Source organism: Sphaerodactylus townsendi, linkage group LG04 (assembly GCF_021028975.2).
Source record: "Sphaerodactylus townsendi isolate TG3544 linkage group LG04, MPM_Stown_v2.3, whole genome shotgun sequence".
Lineage (NCBI taxonomy): Eukaryota > Metazoa > Chordata > Lepidosauria > Squamata > Sphaerodactylidae > Sphaerodactylus > Sphaerodactylus townsendi.
This window is the reverse complement of record NC_059428.1, coordinates 110,805-138,371: the sequence shown is the minus strand read 5'-3', so window position 1 is coordinate 138,371 and position 27,567 is coordinate 110,805. Positions and strand designations below refer to the sequence as shown.

The 27,567-nt window shown below is 52.5% G+C and overlaps 1 protein-coding gene across 5 annotated transcripts; it reads left to right on the top strand.

The window, feature by feature from the left end:
* Positions 1-26,479, top strand: RAB4B (RAB4B, member RAS oncogene family). 5 transcript variants are annotated; one of them, XM_048493078.1, is made up of 9 exons: positions 15-312; positions 18,143-18,223; positions 19,011-19,181; positions 19,397-19,511; positions 20,562-20,624; positions 21,146-21,297; positions 23,681-23,776; positions 23,986-24,130; positions 24,880-26,479. In XM_048493078.1, exons 3-8 carry the CDS (start codon positions 19,037-19,039, stop codon positions 24,099-24,101), a joined length of 687 nt encoding a protein of 228 aa, XP_048349035.1. In that variant the 5' UTR covers positions 15-312; positions 18,143-18,223; positions 19,011-19,036; the 3' UTR covers positions 24,102-24,130; positions 24,880-26,479. The 5 variants fall into 5 exon arrangements, with proteins under 5 accessions (XP_048349039.1, XP_048349035.1, XP_048349037.1 ...); XM_048493077.1 differs by having other exon boundaries at positions 22-312; positions 21,143-21,297; XM_048493082.1 differs by lacking the exon at positions 19,011-19,181 and having other exon boundaries at positions 1-312; positions 21,143-21,297.
* Positions 26,480-27,567: the final 1,088 nt, after the last annotated feature.

The following is a 27,567-nucleotide window of genomic DNA, read 5'->3' as shown; positions in this document are numbered from 1 at the left end:
GCTCTTCTGGGACCCTCGGCTCACGTGCTCGGAGACGCTCCGGCGGCGGCGGCGACAGACGAAGCAGCAGGCGAAACTCACCCGCCGCCGCCGCCGCCGCCCACGAAGCGGGCTCCGAGCCCCGCCCGCCGAGCTCCCTGACGTCATATCCCGTGCGCCTGTCGCAGAGGGAGGCGAGCCGGGCCTCCAGGCCGTCGCCATATTGCGCGAGCCTTTTGCGGACGGCGGGAAGGGAGGGAGGCGGAAGCGAGAGGGAGAGACGGAGAGAGAGGGGGGCGCCCTCGCCCACCCCAGCCATGTCCGAGACCTACGGTAAAGGAGGAGGAGGAGGAGGAGGAGGAGGAGGGGGGGGGCTTTCCGGGGGCCTTGCCGGGACGGGAGGGGAGGGCGCGAATGGGGAACTCTTCCCCCCCTCCCCGGGCTCCTCCCGAGTTGCGGCTTCTTTGGGCCCCGGGGGGCGGGGCGGGGCGGGCGGGGCGGGGCGGGGGCTTGGTTCGTTTGCGGAGGAAGTAGGAGGCCCCTGGTCAGAGGTGGCCGCAGCCGCTCCCCACGGGCCGGGGGTCTTTCTACTTGTCCAGCAAAACCAATCCGGGGACCGCTTTCCCCTCCGTGCTTCTGCCAGTTCCGGGGGTCCCTTGTCGCCGCCTCCTCCGTGTTCTGCTTCTCACCCCACCAAGCGCTTCTCTTTGCTCTCTTCCATTTTCGCACAATAGTCTTGCGAGGTAGGCCTGGCTGAGTAGTGGGACCAGGGTCGGCCAGCAGGCAGCAGCCATCGTGAAATTGGTGATGCCCACCTGGCTCACAGGTCCTCATTTGCCCCTCCGTCCACTTCACCACACTGGCTGGTGGGGAGGACCATATTTCCTGCATTTGGGGCCATGGATATTTCAAGGGGACCCTCCTTGCCGATTTCGGATGGGAGAAAAAGGTCCCACTTTCACAAGCTGAGAAGAGTTTTCCTTGCCATGGAGGAGAGGGCATATTAAGGGCGCCTGGTTCAGCAAACAGGCCACGGCTGCCTTAGGTTTTGTTTCTGAGCACTGCCGTTCGCCTGTTTTGGGCAGTGCCTGGCTGCCAGTGAGTTCAGAGAGTAAACAATAATGGTCACCTTTGTCCACCAATGTCCACCTGACAATGTGTAAGGAGCATGAGCAAGGTATGGTCTGGTTTTAAATGTCTGCAAGTGCAGGCTATGAGCTCTGTTGCCGATCCCCACAGAATTTACCACATGGTGTTCTGGTGCTTCAGATCCAGCATTGGAGCCAGGCTGGGAGAGAAATGCTTCAAGCACCAGAGTGCAGCAAGATGAGTCACTTGGGGGGTGGGTGGCTACCCTTCCCCACACTTTTCGCTTTTGTAAAAAAAGAGACTCACCCTAACCCCATCTGATTTTCTTTCCATCTGAACATGAGGCTGCCTGTTGTGTTTTCCAACCAGGGCAAGTAGGATTCGGGAAAGTGTAATTTGTATGAACATTAGGAGGATTTTTTAGACCTTCTCTTTCACTGATCTGTCTCTCTGTTACAGACTGAAGCAATAGTTGCATAAAGATAACACGGCAGGTGTTGTTTCAAGGGCGGGGGGACGGGACATTTTCTTCCTCTTAGACTGCATAATTGCCTACCAGCATATGTGAGGACAGGGTTTGCCTGTGTCCACTCCTTGGGTGGTGCTGCCCGTTACTAAGTGGGGAAGCAATAATACCATTTGCTGTAACAACAACAAGACCTTTAACAGACCTTTAGCAGTGGGAGCAGCAGTGGCGTAGTGGTTAAGAGCAGGTGCATTCTAATCTGGAGGAACTGGGTTTGATTCCCTGCTCTGCTGCTTGAGCTGTGGAGACTTATCTGGGGAATTCAGATTAGCCTGTGCACTCCCACACACACCAGCTAGGTGACCTTGGGCTAGTCACAGCTTTTAGGAGCTCTCTCAGCCCCACCCACCTCACAGGGTGTTTGTTGTGAGGGGGGAAGGGCAAGGAGATTGTCAGCCCCTTTGAGTCTCCTACAGGAGAGAAAGTGGGATATAAATCCAAACTCTTCTTCTTTATTAGGCATAAATATCAAAATAAAATCATAAAACAATAATTATGACAGAACAGATTAAATTTCCCTTACAAGCAGAGCCTGCAGCAGATCCTAGCATCTGAAGTTCCTAGCATCCAAGGATAATTCCTGTTAAGTAATTTAACAATAACATCGTTAGGAGAGCAGTTATGTATGTACTGTGGCAGAAGGGCTTCCCTGAGCGACTCATATTTTGGACAATGGAACAGGATATGTTCAAGTGTTTCAATACGAGCTGGACAATGTGGGCATACTCTGTCGGACAAGGGAGAATTCCCATACTGGTCTTGTGCCAGGTCTGGAGAGTAAACATTGCATCTGGCTCTGGTGAGGACCCACCGATCAGTGATATTCACTAGGTATGTGGCCATTTTTCCCCAAAAACAAAGGGGAGCACGTTTTTCTTGCTTAGCTCATTAGGAATTGCTTCTCTTGATTAAATAATCTAGTTCTGACTACCCTTAAAATTTCTTGGGGCTCCATCATGGCAAGGGCCTCCAGCATTTGCTGTATCTGCCATCATCCCCCCACCCCACAGTCTGTAATTCTGCTTGCTTGTATGTCCACTTTGGCCAGGAGGGAAACATTTGCTTCTAAACCTGGCATGTGCAGTTGGAAGCGGGAATGGAATGTAGTTGTTGCCCTTGTAGAAAATAAAAACCCCTCCACCCCAGTGACCAGTGGGTGCAGCAGTGCTTTGGAAAGGTAGACCTGGCAAGATACTTACATATGTGCTGAGTCATTGATTTCCTCTGCCCTTCTTGAATTTTAATTCAGGTGGCCAGATGGTAGGTTTCCAGTAGTTGGTCTGGCCTAGTTAGCATTTCCTGTGTTGTACAGTCAAACGTGCAGCTTATGCCATTTGTAGCAAATGAGCTGTTTTGGGCAGGCTCAATCAATTGACAGTTTTATCACAGGCAAATAAATGTAGTGGGGGTATTTAAACAAACAGGTTGAGGCACGTGCAACACAAAAAATGCTAAGAAATCCCTCGATTTTCCTGGGCCCTCCCAGGTTTTCATTTTAGAGTGTAACATTGAACAAGCTGTTGGATCGCCGCCCCCCCCCCCCCCGGCCCAACTTTCTTTGGGTGGCTGCTTGTTTCTTTTGCTGGGGTCTTGGAGGCCTTGCCTTCCAAAGACAAAATTGTGCTGTCTTGGATGTCCTTGCTGCTTTGTCTCTTGTAGAGAGCCAGTGTTTTCCTAGAAAGGGAGATCAGGAGGGTGGGGAGGAGGAGAAAGCTTGGTGCTGGAGAGGTTTTCAGGGCAAAGGAGAAGCTTGTTTCAAGTGGTGAGTGTGGCTCCCCAGAAGAGACATTCTTCTCATGCATCACATGAGCAAGGATCCGGGCCCGCAAGGCAGCGGCCATAGTTACATCGGAGGCATCCAGGTAACACCCCACCCCACCCCCAAACAATGTCATACATAATCTCGTTAATCAATGTGGGAAGTCATTGGTCGGATGAATCCACATTCTAAGTTTTTGTCCAGGATTTCCCATAGGGTGGTCACCTCCTTGGAGCTCATGGAGCAGATCCTGCTCTTGGTAACTTGGCTGGGATACGCTCGATTCTGCAGTCAATTTGTGAGAGGGTAACTTGTCACACTCTTTCTTCAAACACCTTACTCAAGTCTCAGTACACCTTCGGGATTATCGGAGACTATCCCCCGGCTGCTGGGCGTGGAGGGGTGGCTGCTCAAACCATCCATGAACATGCTGGATGAAGATAAGACATCTTCGGACCAGTCTCCTGTAGGTGGACTTGCCAGCCATTCGGAGTTCCTGCGGCCCCGTAGTCAGTCACCGATCTGGACCCTTGGTGTAGGCGTTGTAAGCGGGCCCTTGCCTTCTCTTCCAGGAAAGGGTTCTCGAAACGGCGGCACAGGGAGACCATGAAACGGTCGAGGTCACAGAGCTTGGGGGCTTCTTCCTTGAAGAGGCCCACCAGCCAGGCCGCCGCTTCTCCTTCAAGGAGGGCTCCTCCAATGTTGTATACCCGTTCAGCATCGTTGGTATACTCACCATCAGTCGGCTCATCATGTCGGCTCCCACTTGGACCAGGAAGTAGGGCAGGCTTTCAGGGTCCTCTTCAAAAGTTGCTTTCAGTTCCTTTCTCCTCCTCAGTCTTGGGGCTGGAAGTGCCAGCACCACCAGAGCAGCCCCTCCTCCACCGGCTGCCGCACTGGTGGCAGTGCTGCCACCTATGGTGCCTGCTTGGGCTGGAGCCTGGACCGGGGGGTTCTGTGTGTCAGGCTCTCGAACTTGGAAATAACAGAGGCCGTAGGACAGTCCAAAAGGTAGTACAAAGAGTAACAATATAAAGCAGGATCTGAGCTAGAGAGCTCAGATCCAGGACCTATATCCTTTAACACACACCCTCCCCCCCTTTTTGCCCCACACAAAATGTCCACTACAGTTTCTACTACTATTACTCTACAGAGCGTCAAAGGACCTGGGAAACTTTCACACCTCTTTGAAGGTGGGCTGGCGCCAGGAGATTGCCAGGAAGGGAAGAGGGAAACAGGGAAACATTTACAATAAGACCTCCCCCCCTTTCGGGCAATCGGGGTAAGCCCGGTGAAACGCCTTCACTAAGCGAGGGGACCGAACATGTTCGGAATCGACCCATTCGTTGTCCCCTGCCGGGAAATGGGTCCACGCGATCAGGTACTGAAACCGGCCATGATGCACCCAAGAGTCTATGACTTCTTCCACCTCATGGTGAGGTTCGCCCCTCATCAAAATAGGGGCTGGCACCGCCAGCCGAAGGTGCCAGTCGTCCGGGGGAGGCGCCTTCTTGAGGAGGCTGCAATGAAAAACAGGATGTACAGACTTCACGTTCTTGGCCAACTGCACAGTCATAGGGAGCCATCCTTCTGCCACAAAACAGTACAGGAGTGGCAAAATCACTGGTTACCCTTTTTATGAAGCCCCGTTTCAAGTTTTTGTCCAAAAATTCCTGAAGTACCTGGGTTTCCGACGGACTCATGGGGTAAAGACGGCTTTTCAGGAGCTTAGCACTGGGCAGTAATTTGATCTTACAATCAGTCTTATGGTGGGGCAGCAGCTTGTCGCACTCGCGGTAGGGTCGAGAGATGGCCGAGACATCCAGCATTCTCACAGCCACCTCGTGGGGGGGGGGCCCACCTGCAGCAGCAGGAGACCGGATAGATGGTTGCCACAAGGAGGGGGGGGGTCAACAAATCGGATAGAGTTGGAGGACCAGGAGATATTGGGGTCGTGGTCCCGTAGCCAAGGCACTCCTCAGCGATGATGAACCGCCGCTCCTCCCAGTGCTCCCCGCATTGGAGAAGGACTGGCTCCGTCCGATGCGCCCCCCAATGTGCCCCCGTCCATCTGCTTGAACAGGATGGGGCAGTGCAGGGGGACCCACTGCAGCCCCAACTGGGCTACTAGGGACGGCTGCATTAGGCAGTGGGTGCACCCCTAAGTCAACAAGTGCCTGCGTCTGCACACTAGTGTAAGGTTGCTGCTTAGCCTTGGAAGGTTTCCGGGACGCCCAGAATGGGGAGTGTTTCCAGTATCTGCAGTTTCTAGTATCTGTATCTTCTGTTTCTCCTGCTTGTCTGTGTGAAACTGTTTCAATGTGGTTTTCGGATGGGAACTACAGGTGTTTATCTAACTTTGGCGGGAACTGGTGGGGAGCCCGTAAAAGAGGCTGTTCGAACGTTGGGAGGTCAGTTCCCGCTTTGCTTGTGATCGACTTAGAATGCCAACTCAATAAAAAACTTGAACAGTTACTTTTGGCCTGGTCCTTACTGGTTCCTTACATTATGCGGGAACTCACTTTTTTTACTCAGTCAACGTTTTGAAAATTGCCAAATGTTACCTGACGTCTTGTCGTGCTCTGCCGCTTGCAGACATGAAGAGGTTGGGGTTCAGGGGTCTGTACAATTCGGAATATGAGGTGATGATGGTGGTCCCCAAAGAGGACCCTGTTACTAACTCCCCTGACTCCACCTGCCCAGAGGGTTCGGTTGTGGAGACTGAACCTCTGTCTTTGGTAGCTCTGTCTCGGCCTCGACTCAGTCGGAGTGTGGCTTTCCTTCAACTGCAAGAACAGGTTGACCAGGCTACCCTGATGGCGACTTGCCACACTGTTTCGGCGGGGTGCCTCGCATCCCATCGTGAGCTCTTGGATACCAGTGGCGGTGCGGCCATGGATCGTGCCCCGGTGGACACGCACATTACAACACGTCGCCGTGTGGATTACAAACCTGTCATGAAGGTGGTGACCGAGGAAATCGGGATGTCTACCATTCATGGCACCACTCGGGAATCGATGGAGAGATTTTTGGATCGATATTTTGAAGAGCCAGGCCCGGTGAAATACTGGGAAAGTACAGGAGCTTGACCAAAATCTCGTAGAGGATCTATGGACTCTGATATGTCCCTAAAGGGAGACCTAGCTGCCTCGCCTGCCACCGAGGAGGGTGAGGAACTGATAAATCCGTGTGCTTCGCGCCCCGGACTCCCTTCACTCTGCCCGGGAGTAGGGGAGGATGTGCTGGATGAGCCTCCCGATCCTCCTGACCCTCCCGGGGCTTCCTCATCTAGACGTGGTGATGTGGGAACTCCAGACGAAGACCTGGATCCTTTCACCCTCCATGCCCAGCATGAAGCACTGCAAAGGGCCAAACAAGACTGGCAACAGGCCCGTGCAGCCTTGATTGATGACCGAGTGCAGCAGCGGCTCCAACTCCATCAAGAATTTGAACGTGAAAGAAGCTCTCTATCTCCAACTTCAAAAGGATCGCGAGCAGCAGGAACGCGAACTGTTGCAAGCTGCGGAGCAATCTAAACAAGAATTACTACAGGAGCTGCAACACCTCCGATCCTTACATCAGCGGAACACCGACGGGTCTGCGGCACAACAGGCCGAACGCATGCAACTCCAACGAGAACGCGAGGCGCTGGATAGACAGCGAGCGGCCCTCCTTCACAAATAATGAGAACTTATTGACCTAGAAGCCCAGGAAAGAATGATGGCAGCGGATCTCCAACGCAGGCTTACCATCCAAACAGCCATGGAATCAGGTCCCCAGGTACCTACCAGACCCCGGCCTCCGGTGCAGCAACCCACCGGCGCTCCCCGCGCAGCTCCGCAACATCACCAACCACCGATTCAACCACCTCCGGTTCCATTGGTTCCACTCGCCCGTCCCCAACCTCGACCACGTATCCCAGCCCGTTTCGATGGAACAGCGTCCAAATTGCCCTATTTCATCTTGCAGCTGGACGCGCACATGCAGGAATACAATTATTTGTATCGGTCTGAAAGGGAGAAGGTGAGGGATATTGGTTCTGTTCTTGATGGGGAGGCGGCTGAATGGTTCGTGGAATTGTTTGAGTTGGAGGCGGATGAACTGAACTCTAGCAAAACTTCTCCAAGGCCTCTGACTTCGCTTTGAAGACCGAGATGTAGTCGAAAAGGCTAGAAAAACCCTTAAGACCATTAAGCAGGGTGGACGTCCATTCGCTGATTTCGCACGCCAATTTTGGGCGGCTGCCAGCAAAATACCTGACTGGCCCGATCGTATGAAATGTGAGTACTTTTATGAAGCAGTGGATCCCGAAATTTGCAAATGGGCTGTCTGACCTTGTCTCCTTCACTGATGCCACTGTCTCCTTCACTGATGCCAGCTAATTTAGTACAAGAGGCCCTTGTTGACTTCAGATTACTATCATCGGAGGAACAGAAAAATGTGGTTGACAGACTGGAAGGAACTAGATTACAATTCATCAATATCATGAAGGCTCCCGATGGGCTGAACTTAGATAAGGAAGTGTCTTGTTCAAATGCAAACCGGTCTCCAAGCTCATCAAATCCTCCTGCTGACTTTCCAGATACTGTATTTAAGCTTCCAACAAAGGCTATTGTCCATCATACGAGTAATGCTAGGTCTGACACAATTTTGTCTCCACCATCAGCTAATTTGGTTAATTTAAAAAAAATGGTTGTATTCAACAAAATGTAATCTCGATATTGTGTCCCTAGGTGCTGGTAATTGACTGAGAAATTCCCCAGGTATTGAATTTCCTCTCCTGGAATGTTGCTGGTTGGAGCAGGAGGAGTATCAATCCTGGTTTTATTTCCTATTTGAGAGGAAGAATTTTATTTGATCCTACTTCAAGAAACCTTGGGCATCTACTGATATAACCCTTAATGGTTATCGCTCACACTGCCTTAGCACTTCTAGAGTAAAAAAATATGGACGCCCTTCTGGTGGTTTAACTATTCTATTTTCCAAATATATTGGTGTCTGTGAATGGGCATAGTCCTAAATTACATCTTACCCATGTTCCTTTAATGTTGTATGCAGATGATGCAGTATTATTGTCCTTGTCCAGTATTGGCCTTAAACGCCTAACGTACAGTTTTGCTAATTATTGCAAAGAGAGAACAGCACTGGAAATTCAACTATGCTAAAACTAAGAGCTTCTCATTTTTGCTAAGAGTTGGAAGCCCATGTCCTGGCGAATTAAGGGCCACAAAATTGAACAGGTCAAATATTTCTGATACCTTGGCATTTGACTACGAGGTATAATTTCTCATGGTCCTCACCTGGTGACTAGCAGGTAACTACCTCGTACATACCAACACTGAGCAGCAATATATGGCGCTTTTTTTACAGTAAAAGGCAATCAATACATTCCTCTCTGGCTTTGAAGGTTTTTGAGGCTAGGATTGGCTCCTTGCTACTGTACTGTTCCCCATTTGGATTTGACAATAAATAAATCATTTTAATGTGATTACATTCCAAATTCCTTCGGAGAACTAATGGGGCTCCCTAGATGTGCGCCTTTAGATGCAGCATTGAGATGGTAAAGCCAAACAACTCTAGAAACCTTGGCGTGAATAAGAGGGGCCATAAAATATTGGCTGCATATACATTTTTCTAGTGGCATCCAACAGCTTATATTCCCTCTCTGTTATCAGATTCACTTTATTTCAGTGAATGGTATACTTTGATCTTTAGAAAGGTTGAAGCCCTATCATTCGGTTTCCCCTTGGAATCACTCCTTATATGCTCCCACAAAGGTGGAAACCTTCAGACTGAAGTTAAAGAATGAGGCCTCCTTGGATCTCTTTGATTTTCATAGATTTGAACTCGCTGCTGGCCAAGACAACCTTGCTCTCCGACTACATTATTAATCCCATCCGAAGGTGATGGAATTATGGCAGCATATCTCTGCGTCTCAGCTGATTAATAATCCACCCAGAGGAGGCAGCCTTGGCTAGTGCAAGATGTAATGTGCTGCCATCAGCTCTGCTGGAGGGAAGATTTAAGAATATGGAACGTTCTAAAAGAGTTTGTTCATGTGATATGACTACGGTTGAAACATTTGACCATTCTTTGTTTCTATGCCCTAAATACAATAAGATACGCATGAAATACATGAATTCCATTTTCTTGCAATGTTCTCAGTGGCATGAGTGTTATAAGATACCCAATCTCCTGAACAGCTCTGATGTCCTCTTTTGTGAAACTGTGGCAAATTTTATACTGGAAATTAGTAATTTTAACTGTATTTCTTAACCTTGTTTTGTTTTAAAATTTTGTTCTGTTTTATATGCCAATAAAGGCTTGTGTGTGTGTGCAAATGGGCTGTCATGCACAATGAACCCCAAACCGTCACAGAATGGATCGAAGTGGGCAGCCTCATCTCTGGCCAACTTACATGATCCAAGGGGGGCCCAGGAAAAACCCAGCCAACTAAACAACCAGGGGCTCCCCCGAAGAAACCTACTGGAAACGTAGTGACACCCAAATCTACTTCTGACTGGCGCCAATGCCTGGGACTATGCCTCTACTGCGGGGAACCTTTGGTCTGCATGGCGTTGCCAAGTGCCCAAAGAAACCCGAGCCAGTCCTCGGGCCCTCGACAAAGAAAACGACCGCTAAAACCGCCTTGGAAATCCAATAATAACCCACTCAAGAGCCGAGGCCAGGGCTGTATGGTCCTAAGGCTTTGACGGTGGAAGAATCCAAAGAACCTGATGTGGACGAAGAAGAGTTCATGGCAGTTGGACGGCTGTTCTCACCGCAGCCCCGGCAGAGGGAGCCTACAAGAGCCTCCCAAAGACGCCAGTGAGTGAGCAGGGGTGTGCCCCATTACCTTTGAAGTGACTTAGGTGTAACTAACCCAGCCAAAAATACCCATTATCGTTACGCGAGCCCTGGTGGACTCCGGGTGTTCCCATTGCCTCATGCGCCCCCAAATAGCGGAGGAATTGGGCTTGGAACGCATTCCCCTAGCCAAACCCATCCCGTTCACTCAAATAGATGGTAGCCCGTTGGGAGGAGAGGGTCCGGCTCGTTTTAAAACTGAACCTGTCCTGCTGCATTGTGCTAAGCATTGGGAAAGGCGCAGCTTAATTCTAGCTCTGGTGGCTAGACACCCCATCGTTTTGGGAATGTCATGGTTGGAGGCTCACGATCCTGCCATTAGCTGGGCTCCACCCATAGTACGAGTCACTGATCCACCGTGTGGGAGCCACATGCAGGAAGGGCCCAACGCTCAGCTGGTTTCTTCAACTCTAGAGGTTGCCCCTCCACTGGACTTGCTCGGCGTTCCTAAACCCTATTGGGATCTCTCCTGAGTGTTTGAAGAAGGGGAGTGCGATCAATTGCCACCCCATACTGACTGTAAAATTAACCTAGTTCCGGGGCCAAGCTCCCAAAAGGAAGAATTTACAGAATGAGTCCCGCAGGTAGGGTTGAATTGTCGCGTTGTTGGATAAGAGGCCATCCAGAGGATTCATTACGCCGAAGCAACCAGAGCGCACTGCAGCTGCGCCTGTTCTTTTTGTTGGAAGAAAGATGGTTCTTTAGAGACTGTGTACCGATTATGAGGATTAAATGCTGTTTCCATATCAAATCAATACCCCCTGCCGTTATTGATTAAGGAGTTGCTTTCTCACGACACCCTGGAACCGGGACGGCTTTTCACCTAGGGAAATTGGATTTGCGCCGAAGCCTATTATAGGGTGCAAAATAGCTATTGTGATGGTTTTTGAACGTCTCACTTTCGTTCAATACTCTTCAAGTTTGGCCAATAATATGAATATCTCGTATTAATCCTTCATTCTGGTTAAATGGAGCCCCGGGGGCTTTTATGTCTTTAATCAACGATGTCCTTCAAGACTTGCTTTTTAAGGGGGTGGTGGTGTATTTGGATGATGTACTTATTTAAAACTGAGGAAGACCATGTCCAGTTGGTTCGTTCTGTGTTACGTCTCCTTGATAACTCGCTGTTTGTCAAACTACCCAAATGTGCTTTTCATCAGACCAAACTGGACTACTTAGGTTATAGGATCTCCGCTGAGGGTCTGGAAATGGATCCTGCCAAAGTGGCAGCGGTGGTAGAGTGGCTGGTTCCCTCGTCTTGCAAAGATTTGCAGTCCTTTCTTGGCTTTGCTAACTTCTATCATGACTTTATTCCCCAATTTGCTCAAATCGCTCTGCCTTTGACTGATCTGTTGCGCACCAAAGGCACAGGGCCCATGGCTACCAACCAGGAGCTTCTCTTAATTGGTCTCCTGAATGCCAACATGCATTCCAACAGCTCAAAAAAACCTTTACCACGGAGCCGATCCGAAGACATCCTGATCCCACACTTCCATTTGTGGTTCATGTGGATTCATCCGACAAAGCCCTAGGGGCTTTGCAGAAAAATAAAAACAACAAACTTGTTCCGTGTGCTTATTTATCAAAGAAACTAACTGGCCCCGAACTGAATTGGACTGTAGGTGACAAAGAAACAGCGGCTATCAAAGAAGCCCTTAGTACGTGGAGACATTGGCTGGAAGGGGCAGCTCACCCCTTCCAGGTATGGTTGGATCATAAAAAATCTGTCCGGGTTTTGTCAACTCCCCACTCAATGTGTCAGCCAAACAATTACGGTGGGCAGATTTCTTTTCCAGATTCAATTTCACCGCTTCCGATTTTTCCCCTGGAGGAAAATGAACAGGTTGGGCGTGATTACCACTCTCCCGCCTTTCTGGAAGTTGCCATGGATCTGTCCTTACGCCGCCATGCCGATCAATGCAACCGTCCTAACTCCGTCTCAATTGGGGCTAGCGGTCACCAGGTCGCAGACGAAACCCGATCCAGCTCCACCTCCCGTGCATCCCTCTACCCATCCTGACATTGTCATGCCTTTTTTACAACTCCTCCGGGAGGCGGGGAGCCAGCCCGTCCCAGAGGATGAAAGCGCTGCTGACTCCCGCGCTTTGGTCCTGGAAGGATGTGCGGTATGGAGAAAGCGGGTGACTTCGCAGGTAATGCTCCCGCCTCCCTCCGCAGAGGAATGTTAGTCGTAGTGGCGGGCCAGTGTAATGCCAAGCCAGCGGACATTGTCGGATTTTTAAAAACCCTGTATCTTTTAACGCGAGGGATTAGTTCTTGGTGGCGCTCAATGCACAAGGGACATTGAGAGGCTTTATGTGAAAAGAATTACTGCCCTAAATATATCGCGGAAGCTAAGCCAATCGATGGAAAACCGTTCGATGGGTCTTTTATTGCAGCCAATCCCAACACCCGCTTACCGGTCCATGGCAGATTATCTCGATGGACTTCATCGACGGATCTCCCGGAGGAGCCATGTTTCAACACGGCGTTTAATGGAACGTGGTGGTGGATCTTTTCTCCAAACAAAGCACATTTTATACCATGTCCCACCATTCCGTCCGCCCCCCAAATTAACCAGGCAGGAAGTTATTCCCGTAGCAACACATCTATCGCCGTTTGCATTCCGCGTCGCTGGTGTTTCAAGATAATTTGGCTATAGACCGCAGGCCGCAATTCTTTTCGAAATTTTGGAAAGCGTTTTTGGGGTTGTTGGGAGTCCAACCTGGCGTGTGGCTTCCGACTAATACACTCGGGCAAAATGACCTTTAGACGCCAGTCGGAACGCATATCTAACAGAAATATCAGTAGAACAATATTTGCTATGCTATACTAACTACCACCAGAACCAGTTGGACTGATTTGCTTGCCATTTGGTGGAATAACACGCACTCTGATAATGCCAGTCCATAGCAGCACGCAAAACGCCTTCGGTAAGTGGTCACAGGGGATCTCCTTTCCTCCATTTCCGTTATTGGGATCTCTTCAGCCACTCCAAGCCTCCGAATTCATCACCATCGGATACAAAACCCTTGTAGAGGGTTGGGAATTCCATCAGTCTATCCAGTCTCCGGGCCAGAGCACAAGAATCCAAAAAAATGCAAGCTGACAAGCGCATCGCTGGACAGACTTTCCCCTACAAGTTAGGGAATGGGTTTATTTGGTCCACTAAGATGGAAATCTTTTAGGATGTGCACAAATATTCCAAGCTTGGGCAAGAAATTCATTGGGCCCTTCAGGATTGTAGCTGCTATTAATGATGTTACTGCTAAACTTGGACTTTGCTTGATTCATTAAGCAATACTCCACCCCGCTTTTTTCATTCCCAGAAGCTTGCTCTGCTGAAGCTCCAGGATCACTTCCATGCCTGGCAACGAAGCCCTCCGGAACGCCCCTCAGTCGCATGATTGATGGACGCTGCAAACATTCACGTAGATTGATGCTGTCCTGGATTTCTCAGCTTGTCTCAGAATCGCCTGCAAATACCTTTGTTGCGAGCCCATGGGTGGGATACCGAAAGGGGTCGGACCATAATCAATGAGTTAATGCTTACTGATATTATTGCTCTTACGCTTTCGAAATTTGCTGTGCCACTTTCATAAAGCTTTTCCTTTCAAGCCAGGGGGGGATGTTTCTTAAGGGAGGTGGCGTGTAAGGTTGCTGCTTAGCCTTGGAAGGTTTCCGTCTGACAAGGTTGGCGGGACGCCCAGAATGGGGAGTGTTTCCAGTATCTGCAGTTGGCGGGAACTGGTGGGGAGCCCGTTAGTAAAGAGGCCGCGTTCCAAACGCTTGGGAGGTCAAGGTTCCTCGCGAGATTAAGCTTTAGATGCGAATTTAGAATGCCAGCTCAATAAAGAACTTGAACAGTTACTTTTGGCCTGGTCCTTACTGGTTCCTTACACTAGTCCCACAAGTCTGATTAGACACAGTCATGGAAAGAAGGAACGGGCTGTTGGTTCCACTCACCCTCAGTTCCGCGCCCTTAGAAGGGTGAATCTCTGGCAGCGAAGGCGCGACTTCAGGCCACAGATCACTGCTCGTTTCCCTGCCGCCACCTTGCTGGACTTTTGGAGGCCACCTGCCTCCCTCAGGAGGGCTGAACTAAAAGCCTCCACCACGGCCTCCAGCACTTGTAGTCCCGAACCCTTATTGAACGGGGACTTTTCCCCTGGACCCTTAGCCACCCTGGCCTTTGCTGCGCCACTGGTGGGGACTACCGGAGGGTCGGTTTTCTTGCTAGGGCACATGGCCGCCATGTGCCCCTCTCCACTGCAACTCAGGCAAAGTCCCAGCCGCTGCCGCAGCCCGGCATAAAGAGATTCCCCTGCCTCCTTGCCACTGCGAACTGGAGAAGTGCCCCCCGACGGGGAAAGCCGGCGGGGGGTTGCCCCGCTGTTTCAGTAACTGCACTCTGTGCAGACGGACCTCTGCCTTGCCCGCCCACATGTACCACCCCACCAGGAAGGTCGGCTCTGCATTCACCATGGCCCACTGTGCCACCTCTGGGTGAAGCCCCTCTCGGAAGAAGTGGATCTTCACCTGCTCCGGCCAATCCTGGACCACCCTGACTAGCTGGCGGAACTCTGAGACGTACTCACTCACGGATTTGAACCCTTGCTGGATCTGCCGCAACCAGGCACGGGCCTTCTCTTCCTTGAACAGGTCCTCGAACTGCCGCCACAGTGCTAACATGAAGTGGAAAAAGGAGCGCAGTTCAGGCTCCCGGCCTTTGTAAAGTCCCACGTACCAGCCGGCCGCAACCCCCCCAGGAGGGCCCCCACCTCATGTACTTTCTCGTCCTTGTAGCCATTGCCATACTTCTCCATATGCGCCTCAACCTGCACGAGGAAGTAGGGCAGCGTCTCCGTCGTCCTGTCAAAACAGGTCTTCAAACGCTGTCGCCGCCATGGGGGCTGTGGCGGCTGTAGCCCAGGCACAGGCTGCCCACTTTCTGGAGGCGGCAGCGGCAGCAGATGCAACGGATCCTGGCCAATCCACGCTGCCGCCTCGGGTGACCAAGGCTAAAAAGAGGGAGTTCCATGTTGCGCCTACCAGGGGCTCCCTGCTCTCTTGCCTGGACCTGGACCCGGACCCGCGACCACTTGCTTTTATGCGCCGCCAGGTCCCACTCCAAGTAAATGTCCTAGTCCATGGGTTGTGTGAGCCAAGTGGACTCACACCACCCAGCACGGCCACCGAGAGGGGGCCCAAGAGTAGGGGGATCCCATGCTCGCCTCACAGTTGGTGCGTTTCCTTTGCTGCACCAAATACCGAGGGATTAGCCAGCCAGTCGGTCGGGGCATCCTTCTCCTGGGTCACGGGGTGTCTCGTCCTTTTCACTGGGATTCTTGCCTCACTCCTTTCCTCATCAAGTGGTTCACCAGTGAGGGGCTACGCCATTTCTTCCATCCATTCTGGTACCATGGATTCGAGGAAAGTCGCGGCCGTTCCAGGAAACTCAAGTTGAAATCCTGCTTAATGTCAGACTCTCGAATGTGGAAATAACAGAGACCGTAGGAAAGTCCAAAAGCAGTTTCTTCCAGGTAGCACAAAGAGTAACAATATTAATCAGGATCTGAGTTAGAGAGCTCAGATCCAGGACCTATATCCTTTAACACACACCCTCCCCCCCCTTTTTGCCCCACACCAAATGTCCACTACAGTTTCTACTACTATTACTCTACAGAGCGTCAAAGGACCTGGGAAACTTTCACACCTCTTTGAAGGTGGGCTGGCGCCAGGAGATTGCCAGGAAGGGAAGAGGGAAACAGGGAAACATTTACAATTCACACACAGCAAGACATCAAGGCACTGACAGGCATGGTCCTGACATTGTGCTGCCTTCAGGTTGTCCATCTGGCATTGCGTGGCCCTCATCTTGTGGCGCATCTGGTCACGCTCCCTTTGAAGTTCATCCTTTTCCCGCTGGAGCACCTCGGCCTCTCGTCACCACTGTCCAGCCTCTTGATCCCTGCCATGCTCAATTTGAACGTCCCACCGATCTCATGCCGCAAGGGTCCCCTCGCACTCTCGATCCCAACACCTGTTGGGGCCTACCAGCCCCAGCCACGGATCCCGGGGCCCCTGGGGATCGGCCTATTCAGTCCCATCCAAAGAAGCTCCCTTACTGGGGGGTTTTAGGCCCACGCATCCAGGGTGGGGGGTGGTAGATATCGTCCTTCTCGGGCGGTAAGGTTGGTGGGTCGCTCCTCCTCGCTTACTGGGCCCCATTACCTTTGTTGTCCCGACCCCACTGTCGCGGATTGGAGTGTGTGGATTTCCTTTCGCCCAGCCATACTCAGTGTAGGTAGTCCTGTGTGTAGTAGAAAAGGGGATCCAGAAGTTTCGGCTAAATGTAAGGGTCTGTTACTCCAATCATCAAGCAAGACTCAAGAAGGTTTCAAGAGCTTTACTGGAACCGTGACAGCTAAAGTTTGGCTCTCTGGCCTTGGTGTATACCGGTAAGTTACAGTATGGTTCAACCCATAATCCCCCCACCCTCACATTCACATAATATCAGCATTTGAAAGGATAGTGGGAACAGAAACATTGTTTATGGACAGGCAGTTCACTCCTTCAGAGGAAGGCAGATGAGAGTGAACGTTTTAAGCTCTCTTCACTAGTTACATGCAAGCAGGGGGAGGCCTCCTTAGCCTTGGGCAGTGATAATGGCAAAGCCATCTGTCACCTTCGTGTGGACTTGTGAGATGCCAGGCCGAGAATGGCGCAGGCCAGACAACAGGGTGGGGCTCTTCTTTTTGGTTTCAAGTTCTTGTGGCTAATGTTGGTGATTATAAGAGGGGCCTTCCTTGCAAATAAAAGCTGCTGTAACGGACCACCTGGTCTCTGCTGAATGGACCAAAGAACTGTGTGAGTCTTCCAGCCCAATCTCTTGTGTAGACAGAAAGCCACAAGGAAACCCCCTTATGCATCACTCAGCCTTGAGGCAAGCAGGACGTGCACAAATGCCTAAAGCTCCAGGGAGCACTGCTAGCCTGTCCCAGCCAGGGCAAGTGGTGATTGTGTGCATGCCCAAGAAGACAGTCCTTGAAATGCATGGAGGAGGAATCTGCTCCAGCTGATGGCAAGAGCTTTCCTAGGATGCTACTCCAGTTCCCAGCCATCCCCACCCCCGCAGTGAGACCAGCCCCCTGGAGTTTCTTCTGGGCTTGGTGTGGGGCCCGGCACTTAGAAACTTGTTTCTGGCTCTTTGGAGTGAGAGGCATTCCTCCAGCTTTAGGCTCATACCAAGACAGTGACTGCTCCCCGGGGGTTAGGATTTGGGCAGCTATACTCTGTCTCACTGAAACATCTCAGGAGATTTTTGAATTCATTTGCCACTGCTTCCTGGACCTCCTTATACGAGGGAATTCTGGTAGATGTAGTTTTTTGTGCAGTTTTTCCCTGTCAAGCTTGTCACGGTTCTCCCACCAGGCCTGGCAATAGCCTTCCTTCCCCCTCCCCCCACCATTCCAACATCAATCTGGGCCCCTCACCTACCTTCCCAACTCACCGCTAACTCACTTACCTGCCTGCTCATAGTCCTTCGGGACTTTTTCCTACTGCGGAATCAAGCACTTCTGCTGCAGCCCAAACTATTGTACTTTGCTCCTTTGGTGAGACAGAGTATAGCCTGGGCAGAGGGAACTGTTGCCCTTAAGGAGCAGATAGTGTTGACTTTTGGAGGACCTGATGCTGTCAAAACTCTTAGGAGGAATAACTGGTCTTTGTGTGTGTGTTCTGCTGGGGGGTGGGCCCATGATTGGCTTGTCACTTCACTCTCTACCCGTTCTGAATCTTGGCCATTGCTCACATGGAATGAAGCTCCTTTCATGAGCTGCCTGAACAGCTGGGTCTTCCCTGCTGACACTCGGCCCCCTTTTTTGTGACCTGATGTTTGTGTTCTGTTGTTCTCCCTCCAGACTTCCTCTTCAAATTCCTTGTGATTGGCAGTGCTGGGACAGGGAAGTCTTGCCTCCTCCACCAATTCATAGAGAACAAATGTGAGTGTTTTGCTGGGCCTTGGGTGGTTCTTTTATTCTCAAAAGAAGGTGTGTGGCAGCCCAGAGCAGATTGCCGCTCCCAAACAACTTTTCCATGGGACTTGAGTGCTGTGTCCTAGGGCCTTTTGGGACACTGCAGAAGGTTCTGGGGACTGAGTTCTCATTCCACTTGCTTTGCCATGAGGCACTTTGCACGATCTAAAAACTAAGCATGGCAGAAAGAAGTTGGTTGGCCAGATGCTATCTGAAAGGGTGCGTTTTGTAGCCCTTATAGAAGGCTGGGACCTAACTTTTTCCAGGAGGCCTTTCTGTGTACTCAGTGCTACCACCAGGAAGGCCTTGCTTCCAAATGCAATTGAACAGGAGCAGGAGAGCTTGATCCATGTATAAGGTTTTGCTGAGGCTAACTCATTCCCGTAAGCCGATGCTGAGGCTTGCCGGCGTCCTGGAAAGCCTCTGAGGGGATTCAAAGAGCTACATGTTTGTTATTTCAGTGATCCTTACAATAGCCATGTAAAGTGGACCATTGTCAGTTTCCCCTACTTTGTAGGTAGTCCAGCTTGCTGGGAGAAAGGTGGGTCTGCTGTAGAGAGTAACCTGCTACAGATCACCTGTTAGCATCCTGGCAGCAGGATGATCTGGCTGTTCTTCTCTAGCACTGTGCTCTCTTTTAAGGTCAAAATTCATGTCTCACTGGGAGGGCCATGGAGGGGTGAACATGCGGAGTTTTCCTGAACTTCCTTCCTTTCCTTGTAATTAATTCTTAATACTCTTCTGCTTTCCGCAGGTGTGTAATGGAGGCAGCTGGTTAAGATGCTCCCCACCCCTTGTCAGAAGTCTGCCTGGCGACTCAAGCCCCTTCTTCCTCAGCTTCATTCCTCTGTGGCACCAGGCCGCACCACCTTTGCCTCATGGCTGGCAGCAGACACCCCCCTTGAATCGGCCATTAGTGGTATTGGTGAGGTTGCTGCTGCCGGCCTCTTGGTCCACTAGTTTGTAGCCCCTGCAGCTTCCCCTCTTCTATAGGCCATGTTCGTGGCTTTCCTTTCCTCCTGCCCCACAGTGGTTAGTCTTGCCTTTCCAGATCGCTGTCTGTTGCACTCTGTGGTCATTCGCTCATTTTCCTGACCCGTTGCTTATTTGAGGTTTCTTCCAATTGTGCCTTTTCTGCAGTCAAGCAGGATTCCAATCACACCATCGGAGTGGAGTTTGGATCAAAGGTGGTGAACGTTGGTGGCAAAACGGTGAAGCTCCAGATCTGGGACACGGCAGGGCAGGAGCGCTTTAGGTGAGGCACAGAAACCCACGAAGCTCCGTGGCAGATGTGCGCAGGCCTGCGAAAGGGGTGGGCACTTGTTCTGGGAAAGGAAGTGAAGGAGGAGTCTTGGGAGGCCACAGACATCTTCCTCTTGGGTCCAAGCAGTGGGAGGCCCTGGCACCTTTCTCTGTTGTGCCTACTGGTGCTTGTGAAATGCAGATCCTGTGTCCAGACAGAAAGGTTATGGGCAAAATCTGGGATTTGTGTGGCAGCTGATGGTGCAGCCCTGTTTAAAATAATAGTAATACAGTGGAACCTCGGTTTTCATTGCCTTCAGTTTTCATTGGTTTCGGTTTTCATCGATTTTTTCAGTGAAAAATTTGTCTCGGTTTTCAAAGATTTGCAGTCAGGTGCAGGGGTTTGTGGAGAAAAATCACCCGAAAGAAGCTGTTGCAGGCCATGTCTGCAGCTTGTTTAATGACAACGTCTTGCCCCATTTCAGACAAATCTTAAAGAGGCATCAGAAACAGACCTCTTTGGACAGCCTTCTGGTGCGACATTGGTCCACTGGCTCTAAAGCTGGTCCTAGTGTTATTGTTTGTTACTGTTTTCAGCATTAAACACTATGTTTATTCACCAAAAAATGTGTTTTTGGTATGTCTTCTGGAGTGCCTAGAACGGATTAATTGGATTTACATTGATTCCTATGGAAAAGTTTTCCTCGGTTTTCATCAGTTTCGGTTTTCATCGATTCTTTTTGGACGGATTACCAATGAAAACCGAGGTTCCACTGAGCTAATAATGGTTTTGCTTACCCAAACCTGCACTTCATCCTTTTAAGTCCATTGAATGTGAACCTCCAAGGCAAAGCCGCCTCAAAGATTAGTGTCTCTCTTGGAGTGGCCCTCCTAACTACAGGTTCCCTGCTGTGCCCAGGAATGCCAGGAGCCTGTGGCTTGTTACAGGAGCTCCAACGTTGCCTGGAAGCACCAGTGAGAGGGCAGGGGGAGAGGCAGCACCCCCCACCCCTGCAAAGTCCATCTTTCTTACCCTGTCTGATCATTGGTGTCCTCTCTCTAGATCAGTGACAAGGAGCTACTATCGGGGAGCAGCGGGGGCCCTGTTAGTCTATGACATCACCAGGTGAGCCTCCACAGTGGCTGCTCCTCCTGACCTTCTTGAACCCTTTTGTCTTTTGCCAAGGATTTTAGTTGCTTTTAGGAGAATAGTGGCAAAAAAGTCACACCTGTCCTGTGCTAGAGGGGCATTGATATGGTTGGGGGAGCCTTGGAGTTCCTGTCCAGGGCTGGGGAACAGCCCTCTAGCACAACATGGTGTAGTGGTTAAGAGCAGGTGCACTGTAATCTGGAGAACTGGGTTTGATTCCCCGCTCTGCCACTTGAGCTGTGGAGGCTTATCTGGTGAACCAGATTAGTTTGTGCACTCTCAACGCATGCCAGCTGGGTGACCTTGGGCTAGTCACAATTCTTCAGAGCTCTCAGACCCACCCACCGCACATGGTGTTTGTTGTGGGAGCGGGGGAGGAAAGGAAAGGAGATTGTTAGCCCCTTTGAGTTTCCTTACAGGAGAGAAAGTGGGGGGGGGGGCTATAAATCCAAACTCTTCTTCTTCTCCTCCTCCTCTTCCTCCTCCTCGGGCAGCAGAGAGACGTACAATGCCCTAACCAACTGGCTGACCGATGCCCGCACCTTGGCTAGCCCAAACATTGTCATCATTCTCTGTGGGAACAAGAAGGATCTGGATGCTGACCGGGAAGTCACATTCTTGGAGGCCTCACGGTTTGCTCAGGAGAATGGTAAGGGCCGGGGAGGGAGGGAGGGATATTCCCAGGGCTGAGCGGGCCTGGGCCCTCTGCAGCAGGATGCTCTGGGAGGGCTTCATGGAGCTCTGCAGTGACTTGTGCCTCCCTTTCCTCTTCTGGGCAGCCAGGTGGCAGCCAGGTGAGCATGTGCCATCCTGGCACCATCGTGGGCTGAGCTCTGGCTGTGGCTCAGTGGCTGAACGTCTGCTTGGCAAGCAGGAGTCCTGGTTTCAGTCCCTGGCATCTTCACCAGGCAGTTGGTGATGCTGCCAGTCTGGGGAGAGAAGACTGACTTTGATGGACTGAGGGTCGGGCAGCACAATCTAGGGCAGGAGTCTGCAGTCTGCGGCTCTCCAGATTAGCCATGCTGGCAGGGGCTGATGGTAATTGTAGTCCATGAACATCTGGAGAGCCGCAGGTTGCAGACCCCTGATCTAGGGGAAGGCAGCTGCGCCACAGCCAAGGACAGCACAGCAATAGCCCAGCTGAGCTGCCCCCGAAGCACATTGCGGTGCCACAGCTAACTCCAAGATGGCGGAGCAAAAAGCAAGTCCGTGGCCCTGGAATGGCAGCACAGCTGGGGTGGAACCTGACAGACTGGACACTTGCCACCCATCGGGGGTGGAAGAGCGGGGAGGAGGTGCCACAGGTAGAGGCACCCAGACCTTCCTGATGCCCAGCACCTGTCCCCTCTCCCAGAGGAACCTGCCTTCAGAGCAGGTTTGATTCCCCCATTCCTCCACATGAATGCTCCGGCATCCACACGAGACAAGGAAAAGGGGCAGCAGTGCTTTCTGAGTCTTCTGGGTCATTGCATTTGGATAGATCACCGGGTGCCGGTCCAATGAACCAATCCCAAGCCTTGGAAAGGACATCAGCAGCCTGGGATGGTCCTGCCATTGCACATCTGATAATTAATTAATTAATGAATAACATTTTTAGATCGCCCACCCCCAAAGGGCTCTGGGCGGTGTACACCAGGCCAAATAATATTACACACAGTGGCCGGAAACAACATTACACTTCATAAAATAACTTAAATTAAGCCAGAAACAGTTTACAGAATTCATAAAACCTAGCAGCATCAGAACAGATTAGATGGCAATTTCCTTGACTGTGCCGCTCCCGGGCATCTCTCATCTCCAAGCTCGGATGGTGTCGAGCCCTCACGTGGCCACACGGGCGGCCCAAATCAACCTCTTGGGCGATATCCCCAAGCAGGGTGGGCAGGCGGGAGTGGACAGGAGCACTGGAGCTCCCCCTTGCCAGGCCGCCCCCTCCCCACCCCCATGGGAGTGCTGGGGCCTTTGATGCCTGACTACTGATCCCCCAGTCAGAAATGGACCTTCCAGTAGGTGGGGGCAAGCACAGTCCCTGTAGTGTTGCTTGATGGTGCCCTGACAACTGTGGAGTGGGTGCCAGGTGCATCCTCAAGCAAGCTGCCACTTGCCAGGACCTTCCCTGTTCTCCCCCCCAACCCCTCCACCCCTCTCCCTTCCCCTAACAGAGGCACGAGGACATCACAGTTGATTGGGGGGCGCCCGTCTCCAAACCACCGGCCGCCCTCACTGTGCTCCACGGATGCATGGCCTGAGGCCTGTTGGGCGGCAGCTGCAGGCTCATCCAGCACTGGATGCACTGCAACAGGCCAGGTGGCTAGGTTTTGCAAATGGCACCGGGCGCAGCAGATTTTGGGGAAAGTGGCAGCAGCACAGGAGGCATCAGCTGCAGCCCAAGGAACGTCTGCTGACCTCTTGCGTGGCCCAGCGTGGCTGCCTCAGGAGCTGTGTCAGTGGCTGCTGCAATCCCCTTGGCTAGCCGCTTGATCAGCTTCCAGAGCCGGGTGGGGCTGCTCCGATGGGCTCTTTTTGCAGCATAGCAGTGACCTGTGGTTTTTCTGGCATGACTGGTGTTCCTGGCCTGAAAGGGCTTGGGGGTCTGGCTACCATCAGCCCCACCTCTAGGGTCACCCTTTGGCACAGGCACAAGATGCACTAGTGCTCCTGAATCCCGTCTCGCTCCCACACCACTCCCTGGCTCTGCTGTTTGTGTCCCTGGGCTGTTGTAAACGTCTCTTATGCTGCCGCAGCAAGCATTTACACTGTAGTGCCAGGGTCAGGCTGCCCCCACAACATTTTTGGCCTTCCCCTTTGGCTTGCTGTGTGATTCAGTATGAGGCAGCTTCATGCGTTCGTGTGGCCAGGGGCTGCATAGGGTGGCAGCCAGCTCCATTGGCTGGGTGCTCCTTTGTCGAGGGGAGCAGTCCTTGGGCGAAGGGGAGGGCTGGCCGCCATTCAGGTCCACTCAGCTGACCCAGCAAGGACCGTCGTGGCCAGGAGGTCTGAGCTTATTTGGCATCTGTGTTTTAACTTGGCAGAGCTGATGTTTCTTGAGACCAGCGCCTTGACAGGAGAGAACGTGGAAGAAGCTTTCTTGAAATGTGCCCGGACCATCCTGAATAAAATAGAGTCAGGTGTGTCTTTGTTGTTGGTGGCTGGAACCACAGACATCAATATCGCTGTGTTATGTGATCCCAGGGTATAAATTCAGTGTGGCATGAGACCTGAGCCTATGTGGGGAAGGGTGGCCTATAAACCCCCAAATAGATAAAATAGAGATGGCTGCGTATGTGGGAAATGTCAGAGCCATCAGCTGTCCCATTTCTGCCCCTTCTCTCCACAGGTGAACTGGACCCAGAGCGGATGGGCTCAGGCATCCAGTACGGGGGTGCTTCATTGCGACAGTTACGGCAGCCGCGTGGGACACAAACGCAGACCCGGCAGCAGTGTAACTGCTAAAGCAGGCCTTGAAATCCTCTTCCAAGAAGGTAGGATTCTGGGGGGCAGGGGGCAGCGGCGAGGTGTAGAGTGCAGTGGAGGGAGAGCTTCCACCCCCAATTCTCTGCTTTCTTCTGGGTCCACGTGTGTTTCTGTGCCTCCTGAGTTATGGAGTGCCCCTTCCTAGCTACGCCGCCTCCCGTGGCCGTTTCCAGACCCCACTAGTCAAACCCTTGCTAGGCCACCCTGACCGTGCTTGGCCTGATGCTGTGCTGCTGCTTGTTGTCAGACACGCCCCCCCCTTCCCCCAACACACCTTTTCTGAGAATTGTTGCGTTCTGGCCAAGACAAGAAGTGAAGGCCTTGGCCCCCTCCGGCCTCCAAAAAGGTATCTCAGGAAGGAAGGCTCTTTCATATAAAACATGCCCTACTTGAATCAAAGATGCCAAGATCACATAGGGCTGGAAATCTCCTGGACACCTAGCTTTCTGCATGCGGGGACTGCTGTGCAAAATGGCATTCAATGATAGGAGCCTCTTCTGTCTTGGCACCAGTTAAGTGAGAGCCGGGCTGCATGCTGTCCACCCTCTAGGCAAGGTGGTGGGTACTGCATAGTGCCCACTTGTGACGCTATTGGCACTTGTGTGTTTGTGCATTGGTTCACTGTGCCCTCCCTGAATCAAAGGCAAGCTGGTCACTTGTGAGCCTTTGGAGGCGGTTGGGGGTGGGTGGTCGTGGGGAGACTTGCTGGGAATCCTTTTTGAACTCCTTCCTTTGTTTCTTCATCTGTTCTCTTTAGTGCTGGATCTCTGCGGCTGAATGAAGGCCTTCCTCCGCCCTCCTTCCCAGGCCGCTCTGCCTCCTGCTGCGTCTCCGTGCTGCTGCTGCCGCCACCTGCCTTCCTGCTCAGCTCCTGGGCCAGGGAGACTTGGACTTCCGCAGGGGGCTTTTCCCTGCTGCCGGGCACCAGTGACTGCGGGTTCCCAAAAGGCAGGAGGGGAGTCTGTGAAGGCACCTGGCTCCCCTCCTCATCCTCGGGTCTCTTCTGCACTCCAAACCTGCTGCTAACTGAATGAATGACTTGTGTTCCAGGGGCAAAGCAGGGTGTATGTAGGTGGGAGGACTGGGGGCTCTTCCCAGAGGGGAGGCCACGGAGGGGCACTTCCACAGTTTCTCTCTCTCTTTCTGGGATGGCAACCAGCAGGCACAGAAAAAACTGAATGCTGAACTTCAGTCACTCTGCCGTTGTTAAGTGTGTGGCCGCCATTGGGAGAAAGGGTGTGTGTGTGTGTGGCGGGGGCAGGGGGGGGGCGTGTTCAGCCAGCAGGCATGGCTTTGGGCTCCAGTGTGAGCACAGAATCCCGGGCTACAAAGCTCACAGTCCCCACTGGGGGTTTTCCCTTCATGCACTTCCAAACGTTTGCGTGCCCTGCAGTCTCCTCCACTGTGGAGCTTTGCTGCTGCCGATCCAGCCTTTGACCAGGCGCCCGCCCACAAGGTGCTTGCCAGAGCCCTGGGCCCAGGTGCGACCTCTTGCGCCTTCCTCCACGGAGTCCCCTGGGCTTTGCCAGAAGCAGCGGTTCAGGCGCCCCATGCTCCCCTCCAGGCACATGCTTGTGTGCCCAGTTCCTGGACATCAGGATGGGCCTGCCCCTTGCATCCCTCATGAGGCTGTCTGAGTTGATTGCCTCTCTGCCCCCACTAGGTTGGGCTTGTTTGTCTTTCTCCTGGCCAGGCAGTTCAACATGGCCACGTTATCCTGTTTTGATTTTCCGATCACAGATTACTTGGTATGCCTCGGGGGTCTAATTTCTCGTGTCGGCCATCACTGGTCGGCACCACTCTTGTATAGCCAACCCTCCTTCCACATGGACAGGTTGAGCTCTGTCGCCTGCCTGCCTGCTCTGGTGTTTTTTTCGGGGGGGCCTTCCCTTCCATCCTAAAATGACAGGCTGGAGGCCATGTTTTGGGAGGCAGAACAGTGCCAGGTGTGTGGGGGGTGCATATGTGTGCTCCCCATAATCATAGCTTTACAGATCAACTGTGTGTGTGTGTGGGGGGGTGCTTCTGTTCTCAGGTGGTCAGCCCCCGCCTGCTGGGATTTCGGCTGGCTGTTCCATGTCTGTCTGGTGGTTGGATAATTCCTCTTCCTCCCATAAAAAGAATGTTGCCTAAGATTCTGTTTAGATTTTTGCTGATGCCATGTTTACCTTTGTTATTTATTTCTGGGGGGCTGGGAGGTGGTCCTTTGTCTCTTCCTCCCCCTTCTTGTGGTTCTGGGGCAGACTGTTACAAATCCAGATTCTCATGTTGATTTTTTGCCTTCTTTAAATGCATTCTCTTCACTGTAAGGCTGTGAAGCTGATTCTCCTCCATAAAGTATGAGGGTTTTTTTTCCAGTGTGGGGCTGGCATTGCATTCTTTCCTCGCCTTGAATGTCATAGGGTCTCAAAGCTTAGGTGGGCTCTAGCCCCTTGCCCTGACTGCCGGAATGCAGCCTGGCGATGCTGCAGCCTCCTTTGGCCAGCTTCTTTCCTCCTGCTGTTGAAGAAGTGGGAGCAAACGAAAACCAAATGGATCAGGCCTCTGAAGCCGTTCTGGGGTCACTGGGGGCCCCAGTGACCCCATGTGAAGTGAGCTTGGGCTGCAGCACATCTCCAGCAAGGCCCAGGGCAGGCCCTGTGAGCAGCTGCCCCCACGTTGCGTGTCTCGGCCAGTTCTTTCCACTTGCTGTCAAGGCCCCCAGAAACGGAGCGTTCCTTCCCAGGCTTCAAGAAAGAGGCTGGTGTTGCAGGCTCCCAAAGGTGGGGAAGGAATCTCTCCAAGCCACCTGAAACCTGCCTCAGCTGTAGGCATTGCAGCCCCTGTGAGGCCTGCCACGTTGGTCGCCCCCCCCCCCCGCCTGGGGGCCCCAGTGACCCCATGTGAAGTGAGCTTGGGCTGCAGTACATCTCCCTCCTCCAAGAACAGAGCATCCCCTGCAGTGTAGTCCATAGAGTAGTAGATGGTGTCCCCGGGTGACCCTGCTTTGAATCTCCACTGTCTCCCTGGAAGGTGGCAAGGCCGGTTTGGGCCCCTTGCAGCCTCTGGCCTCGCCCTCCTCCTGGGGTGGTCTGCGGGAATGACGTCATCAGCTGCTTTGAGCCTCAACTGCGGCTGGAAAGAAAACCGGGGGGGGGGGCGGGGGCAGGCCCGTGAGGACGCTGAGCAGACGCCTTTCCCCGCCGGGGGTCCGTGCCTGCTCGGCCGCTGCCCGCGCCCCTGCTTCGCGAGGTGGGCTGCCGCTACCCTTGCCGGGCCTTGGGGGTGGGGGCAGCGGGAAGAGAGCCGGCCGGGGGTGGGGAGCGGAGTGGGTGGCGCAGCCCGAAGTCGGTCCCTGCCAGGGCTCCGCGCGCGGCCGCCTCCCCCCAGCCTTGGCGGGACCGGAGCTGCTCAGCCGAGCGAGGCGGGGGCTGTGCAGGCGGAGGCGTCCCGGAGGGGCCGGCCC